Genomic DNA, 20,149 nt, shown 5'->3' with positions numbered 1-20,149 from the left:
GAAGCTCCAAATCTCCCCGATTCTGTCCCCTTCTATAGTTTTTTAGAATAACATAATCTCTTTAGTGTCCTTGTTCTGTCTTGGGAAATTTCCTATCTATCTGCCGTATTTTAATACTTCATAAAAACATACCAAAAAAATGGTTTTCTTCACTCATAGCCAACTCCTTATCTACCGTCATTGCACTATCCAGCAATTTTATAGCATGGATTGGGCTCAGCAGGGGTACATCAATAGATTCTTCCAATCAGTAAACCAACAGTAGCCATGGAGTTAACTTCCAAGCAATTTTTAAGATAAGTATTTTACCAGATTTTCAGAGACCCTTGCCCCTGCTTCGCATTCTATGAATAATTTTCTGTCACTGGTATTTTGTGAAGCATTCTAACACATTTACAAAGTCCTAAGTGACAAAAAACAAGTGAGTTTTCATGACAGTGTTTCCATTAAGCTTCACCTGTAACTAGGTGACAGCTCAGAAGAGAGTAATAAGATATGAATGACGAAATTAAAAAAAAAATGACTTTTTAATAGTTTTCAGAGACATTCTCCAAACCTTAATGGTTTGACTTTTAAGTGACTTTGATGAGTACCAATTCACCTGCAGGCCAAGGTACTAGTTACTTACTGTGGATAAATTGTCACCAGTTAAATATTCATGCTTTCTCTAGGATTATTACTGCCTTTCCCATTTTGCAAGTAAGAAAACTGCAAGTCATTTGCCCAAAGTCATATATTTAGTCGGTAAAGTTGCTACAATTAGCGTTCAGGAGTTTTTGACTCTATCTTGTGGTGACCTGATTAAAACCTGGTAGCTTTGCTAATGCAGAAAGAAAATGATAGCTACCCATTCATTAAATAAAACTTTTTTTTTTTACTTTAAATAAAAACCATTTCTTCAGCATGATACTGGTCTACTATTTTGGGAATAAATGACAGTTTCTGTTACCTAAGGGCCTGCTGTTCTGATTATTTTCTACTGTCTTTAGGGGATGCTTGAGAAAAGCATTTTTGTGTAGAAGAGGCTCCTTACTCAGTTGCATGGAAATAAAGATTCTCTTATGAGGAGCGTCTGAGGGAACTGGTATTGTTTAGTCTAGAGAAAAGGAGGCTGAGGGGAGTCCTTATTGCTGTCTACAAGTACATGAAAGAAGGTTGTAGCGAGGCTGGTGTCAGTCTCTTCTCCCAGGTTAACAAGCAATAGGACGAGAGGAAGCACCCTCAAGTTGTGCCAGGGGAGGTTTAGACTGGATATCAGGAAAAATTTCTTCACTAAAAGGGTTATCAAGCAGTGGAACAGTCTGCCTAGGGAAGTGGTGGAGTTGGACTCGATGATCTTAAAGGTCCTTTCCAATCAGAACAACTCTATGATTCTAAGAATGTAAAGCCTTTCTGTGTTAACCACTTTACATCCACAGCAGTCTTAGCTCTCAGCAGCATTGAAAAGTTTGGTTGTGGAGTAGAAGCTTTTTAGTTGTTTCTTTGACTGACATATTCAACTACAAATATAGCTTCACAACATTACTTCAAATTAAATAGTGTGACAGAGCTACATGTCATCTTAGGTAAAACACAAACTTCTTGAAGTTGCTCATAGAGCTTTCAAAAGCTCTATTATTAATAAAATATTGTAGATGCTCAGTAAGGTGATGCTTATGTCTGGAAGGGTACTTTAACATGTTGACACATTAGAATACCTAAAAGACAATGATACGGAACAAGAACTAAATCTGAACTGAGGACGCTCTGCTGCTGAGAATGGCTAGACCCAAACACAGACCGACAGCTAAGTACGTCACTAAAACTGTTGTGAACTCCTGACAAAGCTGAAGCTCCCAAGTGTCATGTGTGTTATCTAAGAAGGTATTTGGAAAGTGTTTAGTCACTGAAGGAGATAGTTTAATCATTCTTGAAGTTCTATGTAACACAAAAATAACCACCACACCTTTAAAACACATTGTGATACACATTTGGTGGTATTCTGTCAGTACATGTTCTGGCAAGAGGTCCATTGCAATGGTGGGGTCTGCACCTGCCAGCAACAAGGTGCTTGCCTAAGTCCCATCTTACAAGAAAATGGAATACATAGTTTAGTAATAAGGCATCATTTTGGATTAAGTATCAAAGACCTCACAGAGACAATGTGAAGGTATACAAAGTACACCAGCTGTTCCTCTGATATATGGCTTTTCGTTGGAAAAATCTCAGAAGTTGTAGATCTCCCTCTTGTGAACTGAATCTCATGCATGTCCATTTTGTCTTCACAAAGCAAGTGACATCCAGAACCTTTATCCTACATTAAAAAAAATATTACTTTCCCTCAGAAAACCTATTTCCACATTTGCAAACTCAGTAATCTTCAACCTTCTTTCTCTGATGGGCCATCTGATGGACAAGGGGCAATAGGTGCAAGCTGGAACACAGGAGGTTCCACATAAATATGAGGAAAAACTTCTTTACAGTGAGGGTAACCGAACACTGGAACAGGCTGCCCAGAGAGGTTGTGGAGTCTCCTTCTCTGGAGACATTCAAAACCCGCCTGGACATGTTCCTGTGTGACATGATCTAGGTAATCCTGCTCCAGCAGGGTGATTGGACTAGATGATCTTTCGAGGTCCCTTCCAATCCCCAACATTCTGTGATTCTGTGATTCTGTGATCTAATTTTCTGAAGAAGTCATAGCTGAAGTATGAGTGTTCTTTTATATCCACTTACCTTCCTGCTTTGGCCACACTCCTAGCTTCACTGCAGAGAATACATGTGAAGGTTTACAAATAGTTTGCCAGTCATTTTGATGATTGCACTGTGCTGTCTGATGCTGGTCCATGGAACATACATTGAGAAACAACTGTCTAAACTTACGGTTTGTCACAGAACAGCAGTGCTTCTCAATATCAGGTAGCAATTTCTCAAACAAAGAAGTTAATGTTTCTGGCTACAGGCTAATCCTGTATTTCTAAATGACAAGGCTGAAGGTTAACGAGGGATTTGCTCTGGGATTTACCATGTCAGGCTATTAAATACATTGGCAATAGTTTAGGAATATGTAAAGTAACACATTGTCTCAGAGCAACGGTCTATTTAGAATTTTGCTTTTCTTAACTGCCTGATTTGTAGCATTGTAAGCAGTCATTGCCCACATCAGTGTGCTGAACAACCTTTGCCAAATTTTGCTTGTTTACTGGTTGATAGTGAGCAGTCTTATGATGTGAAAGAAACATTATTTGTCTGGGTATTTGCCTGTATGCTTCATCTTCAAAGTAAATCTTGTGCTTACTTATTAATAATGAATATAATGATAATTTAACAAGATATTCTTTAAATTAGCTGTTGCTTTCTGTGTGTCATTTGAGGTTTCAAGTCGTATGTATCTAACAAGCTTTAGAAAAAGCAGACTTTTGAAAGTGATTAATCAAAATATTGAGATTCATATTTTAGCAAGATTTAAAAGATTACTGGCTTGTTATGGGTGGAGGTAAAACATTCAAAAGTACTCAAGTGACTTAACAGCTTGCAGTATACTTTAAGGGTATTTAGGACTCACAACCTGGATCTAATGTAGTGAACCTAGAAGCACTTGAGGGTTGCTGGGTCTGGGCATATGCACAGACTGTACCAATCTGTCTGTCAGGACTGTATCCCAGTCTAATGTCAGATACAGACCTGAGGTACAAGCTTCTTTTTTCCTTACCCACTTCTTCTCAGCTGTGGGCTTTCTGTGGGAAATCCAGGTGTACAAGCTGGATGGAGGCACCGTTTTTTCCCAATGTACGCAACAAAGTGATCTGGATACAGCCAGTGGTAAAGTGGTAAAGTTCGGTTCCCCAAAGAGTCCTGAAATAGTTTGAAAGAACTGGCCTCAAATGTTTAAATCATCTTAGGAAAAGGTATGTAGCCTTGTAAGTCACATATAAGCAATTTAGAAATATGGTGCAGCAAGGACAGTCGGAAGACTAAGTAAACTGAAGCAAAATAAAGGAATTTGAACAGGATAAAAGCCATAGTGCTTCAGGGTATGAGCCCGCTTACAAGAAAGAAGCATCAGGGAATGTTTTGCTTCAGAACAGGTAATCATATTTTGTATGTTGTATTTTCCTCTGGAACAGATGTTATCAACAATTGTTTGAGACAAACTGATAGACTGGATGGACTAATATTGCAATTCTGTGTGGCTATTCCTATTTCCCTGCACAGCATAAGCAATCATTCCATAAAGTTCAACAGTAAAAAAAAATGGGTGAACAGTTTTGATACATTGAACACACAGCAGATTATTAGCAGTTTTACCAGATGGTTCTTGCATATGCGGATATTTGTGCAAAGCTTGCAGGACATAAATTAAGGCTGAGAGATGAAGATGCCAAAAATGGCTGTCCAAATGGCTTTAGTGAGCAGACCATGAATTCTCATCAACTCAACATCAGATTGCAAAGCAGAAGTAAAATCACTGATTTTCATTCTGGAATGAGAATAAGTGCTGGAGATGATTGAAAAACATCCGCATAAAAGACAAATCAATGACAGACTGTACTGATGCTTCCCTCGTGGTAACTAAAATTTCCTAACTACAGCTGAGTGTCAAGGAGAATAGGATAACAGGTTCTTCATTGCTATTTGTAGCAGAAGGCTTTTCTTTCCAAAAATGCCAGCTGGGTCATAATTAACATGTTTCATAGGGAATTGTTGTTTGAGATAAAAATCAGAGAGAAACTGGCCAGGTTATTCAGGTCGGCAATTGTGGAGCTCAGCTTTCCAGCTCAGCTAGTGGAGTGCCAGAAGCTCACTGTTCCCAGGGAGTCCACAGCATCGAGCTGCAGGGTAACCACCACAGGGATGCTCGGGAAGCCGCAGATGCCAATATGTTAGGTTTCCTCAATTTAAAAATTAAGAATTTTAAAAACAAAATTAGGGTAAATTTTAAGACAAAATTAGGCATTGAAGCATATACAGATCTCCTACATTTTGTTTTAGGGAAACTCACTTCCAGAAGAAAAATTTCCTGCATTTTTTGCAGCCACTTATGCATGGCCTGAGTGGATTCATGATCCTCTGGATCAACGAAGCTGCGGAGCATCCTGGGCTTTTTCAACCGCAAGTAATATTATTTTTTTCTCCTTTTAAAAAATATCATTGATGTTAAAAGTGTGACAAAAATTTGTAGTGATTAGCAATGAAGTAATTTCAGCTTGCTGTTCACTTTTTATCACCGAATAAGAACATTTAAAATTGCTAAAATTTACCCTCTAATTTCTCTCAAAGTCTTAAAAAGTTAATCTAAACTGTGGACCTTTGTTTGCTTTTCCTAAGTTCGTGTAACACAGGGAGATTTTTTAGTACAGAAAGTAGAAAATGAATTGACTAATGCACGTTATCATAACAAGTAGAGTAACTTCTAAAAAATCTACATCCTTTGCTTGCACAACTGCTTGCTTGACTTGAAAGCATAAAATACGCAGGCTTTATTTTTTTAATATTTATTTTTATATTTGTGCATTAGTTGTTTTCCAACCCTTGCTATTCAAGTAAATTAAGTGTAATCTTCTCAATAATTTTATGAGAAGAAAACCCTGAAACTGCTCAGATATTTGTGGAAGAACCTATTTTCAAATTCTGTAAGCAAAGAAATGTCAGTAATGCATTTCAACCTCATGTACTACAACCTCTGGTTTTATGAAAAGTGGACAGAAGTGTTTGTGTCGCTTTCTCCAAAGAGATTTCCAATGATCAGTTATGTTAATTTTTCTTATACTGCAATAAATCTCGGTACAAATTGGGATATATAAAGATAGAAAAAAAATTATGCAATCAATCTTTATGACTTGGTCTGACCAATGGCTCCTCACTGATGCAGGTTTCTGCAACTGTTTTTTTAAATCACAGCAGTAAGAGAAGGAAAGGAGAATTTAGATCGGTTAATCCTAGCTCCCTTCTAAAGCCAGACTGAGCACACTCTGTTATCAATGTCTTGTCAAGTGTAGTTTTAAAAGAGAAAACCAAGAGAACTTCTAACAGCTCTCCTGGCAGATTACTGCAGAGATGACCAGAACTCACTGAGGGAAAAACTTTCCAGATATTCAGTCTAAATTTTCCCTTTCAGAAGTGAATGTTTTGATTTTAATTCACATAATTATTTTCAATGCTGAATATTTTGAGCTGCCTTCCCATGTTTTTTAGGTGCATCTAACATTTTCAGTCTGAATTCTTAATCCTTCTTTGTAAGATTAATTATTGCTCAATAAACAGACAAGCACTCCTTTATCATTTTTTCTTGTCATGAGTAGTTCCTTTAAGTATTCCAAAACTCTTCATAAAAAGCTTTTACATTTATGAAAATAAATTCATTATGATGTGACACCTCACAAAAGCACAAAACACAGTCGTTGTCAGCTGCCATCAGCAGATTCACTCTTCTGAAGTCTTGTCCAAAGTTCACTGAAGTTAGTGTTGATTTAGACAGGGCTTTAGATTTCAAGTTTTTTTTTTTTTGATTTTCAGATTCAAAAATGAAGGGCTAACGATAATAAAAATATAATTTAAGCACAGGTAATGACTGGGATTGGGGCTTGATAATTGTTTCATTGTCACTTGTTAAAGAAAGGAGAAGTGGCTTAATTTCACCTACAACTCAGTTAACGTAGTCTGCCTTTAAAAGAGTGCATAAATATATTAGAATTGTGACTACCTGATTGAGGTCAGACATCTAAGGTGTCTATCTCAGAAGAAGAATTCTGTGTGATGAGGGAAGGAGGTTCAATGAAACCCACATTTACACATTAGTATGAGCATTTCCAAATATTCTTTCCAGTAAAATCAACACATACTTTCAGTCTTGAATTTTCTTCTTCATAAGGCTGCTCATTTCTGCTTTTCTTTTTCTCAAATAAAGGAAGGAAAGGTAGAAAAGAAAGAAAAGAGATCTGGAGATTCAGCTGCAGAGAGGTGGGGGAGTATTTGCATCTTCTGCTGAAGTCAACCAGAGAAGAATATACATTTACAAACATGGTAGAGACTATCAGACTAAATTATGTAAATGCCTCATCTGACATTTAGATATGTGTGAATTTATGATAACCAGTAAATCTATGGATTTGTAATATTACAGCAAAGTTGCTCATGATGCTTTGCAGTTTCACAATCCTCTCTCTCGGAAGTCTGTACAGATTACTTCTGTATTGTCTTGTAAAGATATCTGCATAGACAGAAAATATTGAGGCTGTATTTCAGTCCCTCTTTCACAATAACCAGCATGAAGCTGTGAGTAATTATTTCTTTTTGATAATGGAAAATTTTTTTCAAAACAGGTGTTGCGGCAGATAGAATAGCAATTCATTCCAAGGGTCAGTTCACAGACAACCTTTCTGCTCAGAATTTGGTCTCTTGTGATACCAGAAATCAACATGGATGTAATGGTGGAAGTATTGATGGTGCTTGGAGATATCTGAAAACACATGGGTAAATATTTAATCTGTCTGTTTAGATTATTTTAACTTGAACAAGTTGCTTAAGTTACAGTGTTGCTCGTGTTACAGAGATGATTTCCGACCTTTCAAAAAATAGGCATTCAGCTCTGTCTTAGGTCAGATTAACTGTATTACTTCATCAAGACTATCACTCTCATTTACACCTTTTTAAATCACCTTCATGAAGCCCAGGAACTACCAAAGAAATATGTGAAGACTGTTCTGAATGAGGGCTCTCAGTGAGAAAACTGTGCAACCACCGAGCTCCCATTTAAGCCTCATTACATCTACATGTTATCGTTAGCTGTAATACAACTGGGGAAAATGGTAGCCTCTCTAACAGCAAGGCAAACAAGAAAGGATTTGTTTATGTCAGAGACAATACCATAAGTGGGCTCAAAACATCTATGGTCCTTGGGATACAGGCTCTTCATGTTAAACAGCCTTGAGTAAGCAGCCAGTTGCATGAGACAACATTTTGAATATTCAAAAGGATCAAACATTGTCTTTCTATAAGGCAAATTGTAATCATCCCGTCCCAAGCTTGTGCCAGAATTCAACACTGTGACAAGGACTATACCTAGATCCTCCATCCTTCAGGTCAGACTAAGCAAAGTTAACAGCTCTCAAACTCCACATGAACAGCTAGAAGTTTTTTAAAATGACACATAATAATTTGTAGAACCACAGAATGATTTAGGTTGGAAGGAACTTTTGGAGGTCACCTAGTCCAACATTCTGGTCAAAGCATGACTAACTCTAAGATTAGATCAGGCTGCTCAGGCAGTGTCCTGGTCATATTTTGAGTATCTCCAAGGATGGAGGTTCCACAATCTTTCTTGCAGCAGGTCACTTTGACCACTCTTGTGGTCAAACATATTTTTCTTATATCTAATCAGCATTTTCCTTGGTACAACTTGTGACTGGTACCTTTCAGCTTTTTATTATGTATCTCCAAGAGTCTTGTTCTGTCTCCTCTATGACCTCTCCTTATGTAGTTGAAGGCAGTAATTAGATCCCCTTTTAGCCTTGTCTTCTCTGGGCTGAACAAATCCAGTTGCCTCAGTCCCTCCTTACATATCATATGCTTCAGCCCCCTAAGTGCCTTCCACTGGACTTGGTCAGTTTGTCAGTGTCTTTACTGGGGATCCCATAACTGAACACCTTACTCCAGATGTAACCTCAGTGACAATTTGGGGGGGATAATCACTTTTCACAATGTCTTGGCTATGTTCTTGCTAACACAACCCAGTATTGATTGTCCATGTTTTCTGAGAGGGCCCACTGCTCACCCACATTCAATTTTCTGTTCATTGGGACCCCAGGTCCTTCTCTGTGAAACTGTTTCTACACAGGCAGTGCCCTGCCAGTACTGCTGCATGGGCAGTTCTGGCTCAGAGGAAGCATTTTTGAACTTCATGAGGTTTCTGTCACCTCATTTCTCTAGCCTGTTAACATTGCTCTGAATGGCAGCCCTGCATACTAACCACATCCCAGTGTCCAGATTGTTAGTAGAGATGCAAAACAGTGTTGCTGCTGTGTTGACTCCTGAAGAATGCCACTAGTAAACAGACACCAGTCACTTTGATCCGTCGACTTTTCAGCATGCCAGTCCAGTTCAGTTACTGACCTTGTAAGCCGCTTACCCAGTCCATTAAACAAGAAGACCACCACAGGAGACCATGCTGAAAACGTTGCTGAAGTCAAGGTAAATGATATCCACTGCTTTTCTTACTCTCCATGGAGACAGTAATTTCATCATGGTCAGATCATCTCACTTTATGATCTCATCATAACGAGGCATAATTTGCCATGGTAAACTTGTGCTGCATGTTCCCAGTCAAATCCTTGAACTTCATGTGCCTGGAAATGGTTTTCAGGAGAATTTGCAATAACCAGATTTTATATACTGTATAATTATATTCCGCTGTTTCTCACATCAGAAAATCTTTTGTACTTCCTATTCCACGCCAAAATCTATTTCCTCTCTCACTTTCATACACTCTCACCCCTTACTCTGTCTCTGATATACCTGATACTGACAGACAGATCTCAGGTGTACTGTCTGGCAACTTTTAATTTTAGTTAACAAACAAACAAACAAACCATGGAAAGAGCAAAAGAATGTCAGGCACGATGCATCAGATGTCGTAGTTGACATGGCAGCCTAGGGATTCAAGTGAAGACCAAAGCACTGTCGTTCACGTGGATACAGTATACAAAGTGAACATTTTGCTTTCTTCAAGTCTACCAAACTATTTCTGATCTGAGAAGGATGTTGTATCATTATGGGGAGAGTTTACATCAGGAGTTCTTCTGTGTTTCTGGCTCAGGGGTTAAACACTGGACTAGTTTTGATGTGGATTTTGAGTGGGAGACCTTTTAAGTGAGTGATTACAGTGGGCAGTAATGGATTCCACCCAGCAAAGGTCCCTCAGCACCTCATGGGGATAAAGGCAAAGCCTTCATTCATGAAGAAATAAAAGTTATAGCTTAACATTTTAAGCAACACTTTTCTGTAACTAGAAGAACAGGCTTGTTTTAATCAGTAGCTCATACTTTTAAGAGAGTAAATATAACTCTTTCTCACTGGACTGTTTGCTTGCCTACCATGTTAAGGACAGGAGCACAAGAATTGCCAGTGTAGACAAGAGATCCATTTTAATGAGTATTATCTCCGCAACAGTTGGAGCAAGCTATTTCTAGAGGAAAAGACCTACAGAATGCAATCTCCTAGTCTTCTGTTCCCTCTGACTGTTATCCCTCTGTGGGCATAACCACCATGAGCCCATAATAATAAGATTCTTCCTATACCAGAAAGCTGTATTTTTTTTTTATCTGAAACAGTGTGGTTAGTGACACAGCCTGTTCTACAGAGGCAGTTTAAGTATACAAGAGTTAGCTTATTTCTATAAGGAAAGCAAGGCAGGCTGAATCTGTACGAGGCACTTCATTATCAACCTAGCTGTACCCAGCTGTGCTCATGCTTGTGTAAATGCAGTAGTGAGAAGATTAGTCCCTGACTGACCACAGGGTACCAGTGTGAAAGTGGTGCGCAGAGCAGGCTTTCTGACTGATGTGAGCCTGGAAGCACACAGACAGGGCACCTCAGCTCAACAGAGCACACCTGTGAACTGTCTTTTCCAGTCTCAAGTACATGCATTACTGTTCAGTCAGTGCTTGCTTCCTCATACTTTCAGGTGATTTTTATTTTATGAGCCAGTATTATTTTTTCATTATCTCCACACCCTGCAACAGGGAGAAAGCACATTGATTTTCTGTGCGGGTTAGTAAATTTTCACAACAGGTGTTGAATGCTGTCTTAAGGCTTCTGGTTTTCTGATTTCTGAAGTGTGCTTATCTCAGGCTTTTGATAGATTTTCAGGAAAATCAAGTGCTGACCTGAACTATCCCCAGTGAAGTCAATGGAATACTGCCACAAAACTTAAGGAGGTTAGGCCAGTGCTGAGACCTGACTTTGCAGAATCACTGAGCACCCAATTAACAGTGAAATCTGCTACAAATGGAGCTGAATTGCTGTTTAACTCACTCTCTCTCTGTCTTCCTCCATTAATTAAAGAATAAAGCTGTATTCTATTTCTGATTATTATTAATTTTAGGCATTTCAGTTACAAGCCATAATTTGGGAGGAATCAATGTGGTTTGAAAACGTATTTTATCTGCTAAGGGAAGTTAAAAGCTTACAGTCTTTTAAGAATGAGGAAGAAACATTTCATTTTCATGTAGTAAAAAGGTTACTCATTTGAATGCAAATACTTCTTCTAGTCAGGGCTTGGTCTGATTTGTACCTTGGGCTCTTAGCAGTTGCAGGATATGATAAGGATATTATCATTATTAGTTTTGGCCAACTTGCTAATACCATAATCTGTTCTCATCTCACAGGTCAAACATATAAATACAATAAAAGCACAAAAATTTTCATTAGATTAAACACATAAACATGACTTCAGATGAATTCTGCCAAGAATGTATGAACACACTGCAGACTTTTGCTGCTTCTCCCTGGATACTACTTTCTCCTAGCAGTATTTTTGTATATGTGTGTGTATCTGTGCACATAAACACATTCACATTTATTTCTGTTTTTCTTCTGTGACTCTTCTGGCAAGGTCTTCTTGAAATGTTTTTAATGTTTATATTTGTGCTGATGCTTCAGAACATACAAGATCATGTTTCAGCAGAGAGCTGTTAAATTATGTTAATCATGACTGCAGAAAACTATGGTTAGTGAAAAGATTCAAAAGTGACTCTTAGTTCAGAATGAGTCATCATGTCTGGATTACCGCACAGCTCCAGTGTGCCAGCGCATCATTTAGTGCTTTACTTCTATTGCTATAGAAGTAAGACCCATCCATGCAGAATCTGTGACAACTCCAGCAGGACAATGAAACTGAAAGGAAGGGAAAAAAAAATCCCTACCCCAGGACTCCTCTGTTGTCTCCCTCTGAGGTGTTTCTACGTACACCTGAGGAACAGGTGTCATACCATTCCCTACACTGGGTTGCAATCACCTGCTCCTGCCCTGCTTATGCTAGATCATGCTCTGAGGACTCTATTTGCTCACCTTACCTGCCTTGCAGGCCTGATTGCACTCACCAGCGATCCCTTATTTCTTTTGGAAATCTGTGATCAGTGGTGATTAGAATGACTATATACATAGTGATAGGCACATTTTATAAACTTATGTATCTGTACATATATAAACCAAAGTCTTCCTTCTACCCAGCAACAGAAACAAAGCATAGTAAATTTTAAAATGAGTAAAAACAACCCGTGTATATTTGGCCTAAATACTTGTCATTCCCCATTGGAAATCTGGGAATCCAGAATACCTTCAGACATTCAGAAGGGATTAAAAGGAGTTGCCAGTGAGTAGATTGAAGGCCTAAGCAATAATATCCTAAAAACCTAACAACCTTAGATGGACAATCCCTTTTCAAGTAGGCAGAATTGTTGCTTTTTGCAGCTCCTGGGTGTGTCAGTCTAGTTTGGGCAGAAACAATTTGGTAAGCAAAAAGACATTCTCCTCAGGTTCAGTTCTTCTACCACCAAATGCTAATGGAAAAATGCCATGTCTTAAAAGTAGCTGAAGAATGAATGTGCTCATCTTGTAAAAATCCTGACAACTAAGTATACACATGGAAGCATAATTATCATCCTTATTGTGTGGAAATACAGTTTTCAGTTCTTCAGATTCAGAAAGTTCAGTATAATTGGCAAGCTACTTAAATACATATCCTTTATATAGGATTGCCTATTTTAAAATATTCTGCTGCAGTGAACTATTTAATTATGCTCTTTAAAAGAAACCCTCTCATAGGCCTCCACAGCATTATCACAGAAATGCGTATATTGCTTTGGAAACATCTAGCAGTATAATGTAGAAAACTAGGAGGTCCCAATAACTCATAAATAGGATAAAATAGTAAATGGAAGATTTGGTGTGCCTTTCTTTGAGTATTTCAGATTGTTAGTAAGCGCACTTTAAATATATGCTTTGTTTCCTTCCCTGTATTGAAATAAAAAGGCTGTTCAGTTAGTCAGTCAAAATTCAGGATAAGCTACTTGAAAGAAACAAACTTAATATATGAAGCAGTAGTTCATTTGATGTATTGCCAAGGTAAAGAATTAAAAGCCCTCGTTACCTTTCCTTGAAATCACCTCTTATTTTCATTGCCCCTCTCCATTCTTTGATGCAATGAGGGCTCTCAATCTGTGCTTCAAAGCTCATTTGATTTAGCACTTTGGAGATTTTAAAATCCAAAATTAGCATGGGTTTAAGTCTCAGGTGAGTTATCACAGCTCCTCCACAATCACTCCTCTAACAACATCAGTGTTAACTGCCTTCAAGACTTTGAAGCCTGCAACTAGAAACCTGTCGGACAGATAAAATTTTCTTTGTTATTCAAAGATTTGTCTTTGTTTCACTTAAAACAATAAACACAATTCACATATTTGCTATTGCACATTTCCCCCATGACTCTTCACAAATGGATTTTTGTGGTTTTTAAATCTTTGTTAAAATAGAAACTGCCCAGTGGTTACTGGACTTAATATTTTTAAATTAACATCTTTTTAGAATATAGAATTACATTTAAAAGTGTTAAAAATGACTCATATTTCCACTAGAAAATAGTTTATTTCCCTTAAAAATTTTCTGCTGCAAATATGCCCATTTCATAAGCCAATTTCGCTAAATGAATCCTGTTGACAACATGGGTAATTTATTGATCTTATTCAGTGTGAACTTTCATGCATCTTTGAGATGAATGTACTAGGTGTCAAGCAGTGAAACACATTTTCCCATAGTCCAGAGAACTACTGCAACTGAAACTTAATCGTACACATCATGCATATGAATTGAAGCAAATGCCTTCCAGTTGAAGATACGAGACATTCACAGTTTTGAAGAATGAGGGACTCTAAATTTACGTGAAATACGACAGTTTTAAAATAGTTAAAGGCTTGAAATAAAACTGCAAAAATGTTTAAGCAAGCTTCTTGACAAATTTATTATTTTTTTTTTAATATCCGAACAGGGTTGTATCCTATGCTTGTTATCCATCATTTTGGAATGACCACCTGGAGGCATCAGGTGAAAACCACTGTTATGTGTCAAGTGAATATGGAAAAAACTATACTAATGAGCCATGTCCCAATGCTTTAGAAGAATCAAATCAGTTATACCGGTGTGCCTCTCACTACAGGGTCTCCTCAAAAGTAAGTTCATACCGTTCACCCATTATCTCACCCATTTTTCTCCTTTGGGGCTTGAAAATTATCTGGCATATAGAAATATGTTCACTTTACTTGAAGTCTAGAGCTGTGACTTTTCCTTTATATTGCCCTTGTATTTTCAGAAGAGTTTAAATTCTTTGTAGTTTCTCGGTTCTACATTATCTCTTTAAAACTGCTCCTTCATAGTCCTATAGAAAGTAGAGAGAGAAAAGAAAGTATGCAATCATAACTGTGCTTTAGTGCTTCTTAAACGTGTTTCTGAAGGTTTTGTTCATTTGGTAAACCAAATATTCTCTAGCAGAAATACAAGTACAGTGGTACATTTATACTGTATATATATGTACACAATGATAAATTAGAACGAGTTTTAATGGTATTTAATAGAATGTATTCTCTTCCCTTGCCTGCTTTTGTGATGTTCTCACTTCCCTCAGGAAACTGATATAATGAAAGAAATCATGGACAAAGGACCTGTGCAAGGTATGGTAAGTTTGGAAGACGATAATATTATTATTGAAATAATTAAAGTGTGCAATGTCCTTGTATCAAAATATTAGAAAACACAAATTGCATTCCACAGTGAATAAAAGAGACATATGCACTGTAGTACATCCAGGGACATTTTGTGGGCAAGTAGTGCCCCTAAAGACAGCTATACTGAACAGAGTCCGTAATAAGTAAAATGACCTTGAGCTGGTTTTGTTGAAAATTTGCTCAGAATCTGTGTGCTGGAAATGTGCCTTTTCCCCATGACAGTTCTTTGCTCATTAACGAAATAGCAATTTGAGGCTCTGCAGGAAAAGTTAAATGTTAGCAAAGCTCTGCTCTCTAGGGCTGAGATTGATTCCCCTGCTGGCTGAGGCCAGCCCACCAAGTTTGCTGTCCTCTGAAAGCAACACTGCCAGGCTCTCCAGCATATCATTCAGTGCTGTAATACTCCCAGAATTTCCCCTTTCAGAGCCCAAATGCTCTTGCTAGTTGTAGAGGGCTGTCAGTTTTGAGTTTTTCTGCTGAACCCTGCAACAAAGATCCCTGACCTGTTAGAGAAATAGGGACTTCAGCAGGAATGAGGGACTGGAAAAGAGTTGTTTAGCCTGAATACTGTCTGTTTACAGTTATGGATGGTGCTGGCAGCACCTGAAAATGCAGGTTCCTGCTCAGACCTCAAGGCAGTGTAATTGGAGAGGTTGAGGAGTGTGGGATTTGGGGTGATGGGGAAAGGTCAGAGCGAGAGAAGTCCACCCCTCTTGGATGGATGGGTGATGTAAAACCAAGGCATTTTACTTTAGGCGACTTCTGCATTTTGACTGTCCGCAATTATATAAAGAATTGTCATAACCTCCAATTTATTATTTATATGGACTTGATTATTAGATTTAATTCATTTCAGTGCATCATGGAGTTGAAATTACTTCTTAAAGCTCTTTATGTGGGCAGCTGCAATTAATCTGAAGCTCAGACTTAACAAGTTCAATGTTACCAGTCTTTTTTGTTCTGCCCAAGTTTGTTTGCTCAAGGAAAATATTCTTTCTCATGTTGCATTTGATCTAGAAGTGAGCACAGTAATTTCTGCTGGTTTTAAGAAAATGAAAGAATTGGGATCCTCGAGATAAAATTTCAGACCTCTCTCTGATATTGTATTCATAGTCCGTGTATACACAGTTTGCTGGATTAATCTGTCAGCTTTCTAAATCTTTCACATAAATTAATATCTATTCAGCCATTTTTTAGGCTTTAACCACTCAGTGATTCATACAATTTTTTGAAATGTCAATGCTCCTTGAGAGAAAATGACTGTATCAGGTTAAGGTAGTGCTGTGTACGGAAAAATGAAGATCTAAAACAGAGCATATAACTGAGAATGTATATCGTTGAGTGAAATCACTTTCCATTTTTTTTTTTTGCTATAATGAGATTTTTAAATGAGCTATGATCCAATAATTTGTCACTGATTCTCTCTTCTATCTTCTCATACAACAAAAGTAATCAGGGCATAATTCTAATTTTAAAACCATATCATACTTTTTTTTTTTTCAAAACATCCTGCAAATGATCTTCAGCTACTGAAAGAGATTTTTCTGTTATTCATTAACTTGTCATTTCTCAAGAATTTACAAAGTGCTTGTGGCCAGTCTTATCTAATGTATTAAGTAATGTTTAATAGCTGGAAAACATTCAAGATCCTTTCAAGATCACGGTGTAGAAAGTCATCCTGTTTGATGATGAATGTACTTGGATGTTTGGGCATATTAAAAGTTAAGAAAAAAATATATTTTTTAACAATTGTGAATCAGTACGTGTAGGAATGTAATTGAAAACTTTCTGTTATACAGCTTTCAAGTCTGAATGACAATTTCTCTTTGATATATGTCATTGTTTTATATGGTACAGGAACTGAGCAATGAGCACTTTCAGATGCAAATGATGAAACACTAGTTTTTTAAAAAATCCATTTTCAAATAAACAGTGGAATTTCATTAATGCTTTGAAAACATTCAAATGGACAATCTAATATTGCCCATTCATCTTTTTTTTAATGGACTTTAGGAAATACTCTGATAGTTATAGTGCTGACACAGGAAAATAATCCTTTCTGTCACATTAGTCAGTCTCAATCAAAAGAAAAGCTAACATATTGTTGGCAATACATCAAAGTTTTAACCCTACAGAACTTACGATTTCAGCTATTGTGATCTTGGAAAACAAGGAGTATTTGATTTGCTGACAGAAGAAAAAGATCTGCAGAAAGCACTAGGCTACATTAATGTACAGCACTACAATTTAGTTCCTTTTGTAGCAACTACTTTTTGTTTTTTGTATCATCTTTGTATGTCTTAGAGACACAAATTCTTATTTAAGGATTTTATACAGAGGAATCCATAGTGGAATGAATCTTATAATCTACTGCATTTATATGCATAGATCTTGCAGGTCAGCATGACTGAGGTAGCTCATGCATGAGCTACAGTCAACCTGATGAAAATCGCTAGCTCTTCTGATTCATTAATAATTAATCCATTTATTTTGGAAAATGCAAAGTCTCTTCTATCTGGGAGGGAACAAAGCTGGCTGGTGGACTGTGATCATCTCATCCTGTCCAAGTCACAGTCCTTATCAGGACAAAGTCACTGAATAAATAAAAATATCTCAGTGCTTGATTTTAAATTACCATCTCTCTGTCCACCCTACTCTTCATGTACCCAGCCCACTTAACTCTAAAGACTGCACCAATATTTAACTCCTGATTGCAGGTTATATACATATAGTTATATATAAGTATATATATTTACATATATATACAAATATATACATACAAATATACACACACACACAAAATGTAGATACAATATGTAATGATGGATAAAATTCTCTCACATAGACTAAATTTATTCTGGAAACACACTTCAAAATTTTCTATTTCATTTCCATGGAAATAATTTAGGTGTGATTTAGAGTTGCTGATAAAGTATAATTGTTTTCTGAAGCTGAACATATGGACCTTGATTTCAAAGAACAATGTGATTTAGAAATGAAACTACCTTCTCCTGTCTCAGCCTGATGATAGATGAGATCTTCTCAGACCTCCCATGGGAGAAGTTAATTTTGCAGTCCTTGCACTCACCCCTGTTTCTCTGCCTCCCTTTGGCCAAGGTATCAAAACAAGATCCAGGGAAGCCTCTGCAGTAATACTTTGAATTACTCATCCCCTTCACTTCTTCTCTGACAGCCTCACCTGGACTAAGGCCAGTGGGAGTCTTCTTCCCCCTTTCTGTTTCTTTGTACTGCTTTGAAGCTCTCCCTCCACAGTCTCCTCTGCAGCTCAGAAACAGAATCACAGAATCACAGAATCAACCAGGTTGGAAGAGACCTCTGGGATCATCGAGTCCAACCGTTGCCCTTACACCACCCTGTCAACTAGACCATGACACTAAGTGCCATGTCCAGTCTTTTCTTAAACACATCCAGAGATGGTGACTCCACCACCTCCCTGGGCAGCCCATTCCAATGTCTAATAACACTTTCTGTAAAGAAATTCTTCCTGATGTCCAACCTGAACCTCCCCTGGCAAAGCTTGAGGCTGTGTCCTCTTGTCCTATTGCTAGTTGCCTGGGAGAAGGGGCCGACTCCCACTTCACTACAACCTCCCTTCAGGTAGTTGTAGACTGCAATAAGGTCACCTCTGAGCCTCCTCTTCTCCAGGCTAAACAACCCCAGCTCCCTCAGCCGTTCCTCGTAGGTCAGACCCTCCAGACCCTTCACCAGCTTGGTCGCCCTCCTCTGGACTCGCTCCAACACCTCAACATCTTTCTTGAAGTGCGGGGCCCAGAACTGGACACAGTACTCAAGGTGCGGCCTCACCAGTGCCAAGTACAGAGGGACGATCACCTCCCCAGACCGGCTGGCTACACTTTTCCTAATAGAGGCCAGGATGCCATTGGCCCTCCTGGCCACCTGGGCACACTGCTGGCTCATGTTTAGCCGGCTGTCGATCAGCACCCCCAGGTCTCTTTCCGCCAGGCCGCTTTCTAACCACTCTTCCCCCAGCCTGTAGAGCTGCATGGGGTTGTTCTGGCAGAAGTGTAAGACCCGGCACTTGTTCTTGTTGAACGGCATGAGTGCCGTTGGTCTCGGCCCATCTATCTAACCTGTCCAGATCCCTCTGTAGGGCCTTCCTACCCTCCAGCAGATCAACACTCCCACATAGCTTGGTGTCATCTGCAAATTTACTGAGGGTGCACTCAATCCCTACATCTAGATCATCTATAAAGATATTGAACAGCACCGGCCCCAGAACTGAGCCCTGGGGGACACCACTAGTGACCGGCCACCAGTTGGACTTTGCCCCATTCACCACCACTCTCTGGGCTCGGCCAGCCAGCCAGTTTTTAACCCATCGAAGAGTCCACCCATCCAAGCCCCGGGCAGCCAGTTTGTCTAGGAGGATGCTGTGGAAGACAGTGTCGAATGCCTTACTGAAGTCTAGATAGACTACATCCACAGCCCTGCCCTCATCTACTAAGTGGGTCACTTTGTCATAGAAGGAGACCAGGTTGGTTGAGCAGGACCTGCCTTTCATGAATCCATGTTGGCTGGCCCCGATGCCCTGATTGTCCTGCATGTGCCGTGTAATGGCACTCAGGATGATCTGTTCCATCACCTTGCCTGGCACCGAGGTCAGGCTGACAGGCCTATAGTTCCCTGGATCGTCCTTCCGACCCTTCTTGTAGATGGGCGTTACGTTTGCTAATTTCCAGTCAGCTGGAACTTCTCCAGTTAACCAGGACTGCTGGTACATAATAGAGAGTGGTTTGGCAAGTTCATTTGCCAGTTCCTTCATTACTCTGGGATGAATCCCATCCAGGCCCATAGCCTTGTGGGTGTCCAACTGGCACAGCAGGTCACTAACCGTCTCCTCCTGGATCATGGGAGGTTCACACAGCCCCCCGTCCCTAACTTCAGGCTCTGGGGGCCGAGTCTCCTGAGGACAACCAATCTTGACATTAAAGACCGAGGCAAAGAAGGCATTGAGCACCTCTGCCTTTTCCTCATCCCCTGACACTACACTACCCTCCTCATTCAGCAAGTGGTGGAGGCTCTCCTTGACCCTCCTTTTGTTGTTGATGTATTTGTAAAAGCTTTTTTTGTTGTCTTTGACTGTAGCAGTCAAATCGAGCTGTAATTGAGCTTTGGCCCTTCTAATCTTCTCCCTACATGACCTGGCCACGTCCCTATAGACCTCTCAAGTTACCCGACCCTTCTTCCAGAGCAAGTAGGCTCTCTTTTTTTCCTTAAGTTCTAGTATAAGTTCTCTGTTTAACCAGGCCGGTCTTTTTCCCCGATGGCTTGTCTTCCTACAGACTGGGACAGCCTGCTCCTGAATATTTAGCAATTCCCTTTTGAAGCATGTCCAGCCTTCCTGGACTCCTTTG

At 39.0% G+C, this 20,149-nt stretch overlaps 1 protein-coding gene across 1 annotated transcript in view; it reads left to right on the top strand.

Moving 5' to 3' along the window:
* The window catches only part of TINAG (tubulointerstitial nephritis antigen), a 48,070-nt gene that overhangs the window by 8,531 nt on the left and 19,390 nt on the right, over positions 1-20,149 (top strand). The window contains exons 5-8 of the mRNA XM_068398893.1: positions 4,972-5,095; positions 7,302-7,452; positions 14,021-14,201; positions 14,654-14,699. Of these exons, the coding sequence (XP_068254994.1) occupies positions 4,972-5,095; positions 7,302-7,452; positions 14,021-14,201; positions 14,654-14,699 (502 nt within the window). The remainder of the gene's footprint in view (positions 1-4,971; positions 5,096-7,301; positions 7,453-14,020; positions 14,202-14,653; positions 14,700-20,149) is intronic.

Source organism: Nyctibius grandis, chromosome 1 (assembly GCF_013368605.1).
Source record: "Nyctibius grandis isolate bNycGra1 chromosome 1, bNycGra1.pri, whole genome shotgun sequence".
Classification (NCBI taxonomy): Eukaryota; Metazoa; Chordata; class Aves; order Nyctibiiformes; family Nyctibiidae; genus Nyctibius; species Nyctibius grandis.
This window is presented reverse-complemented; position numbering and strand designations above follow the sequence as displayed.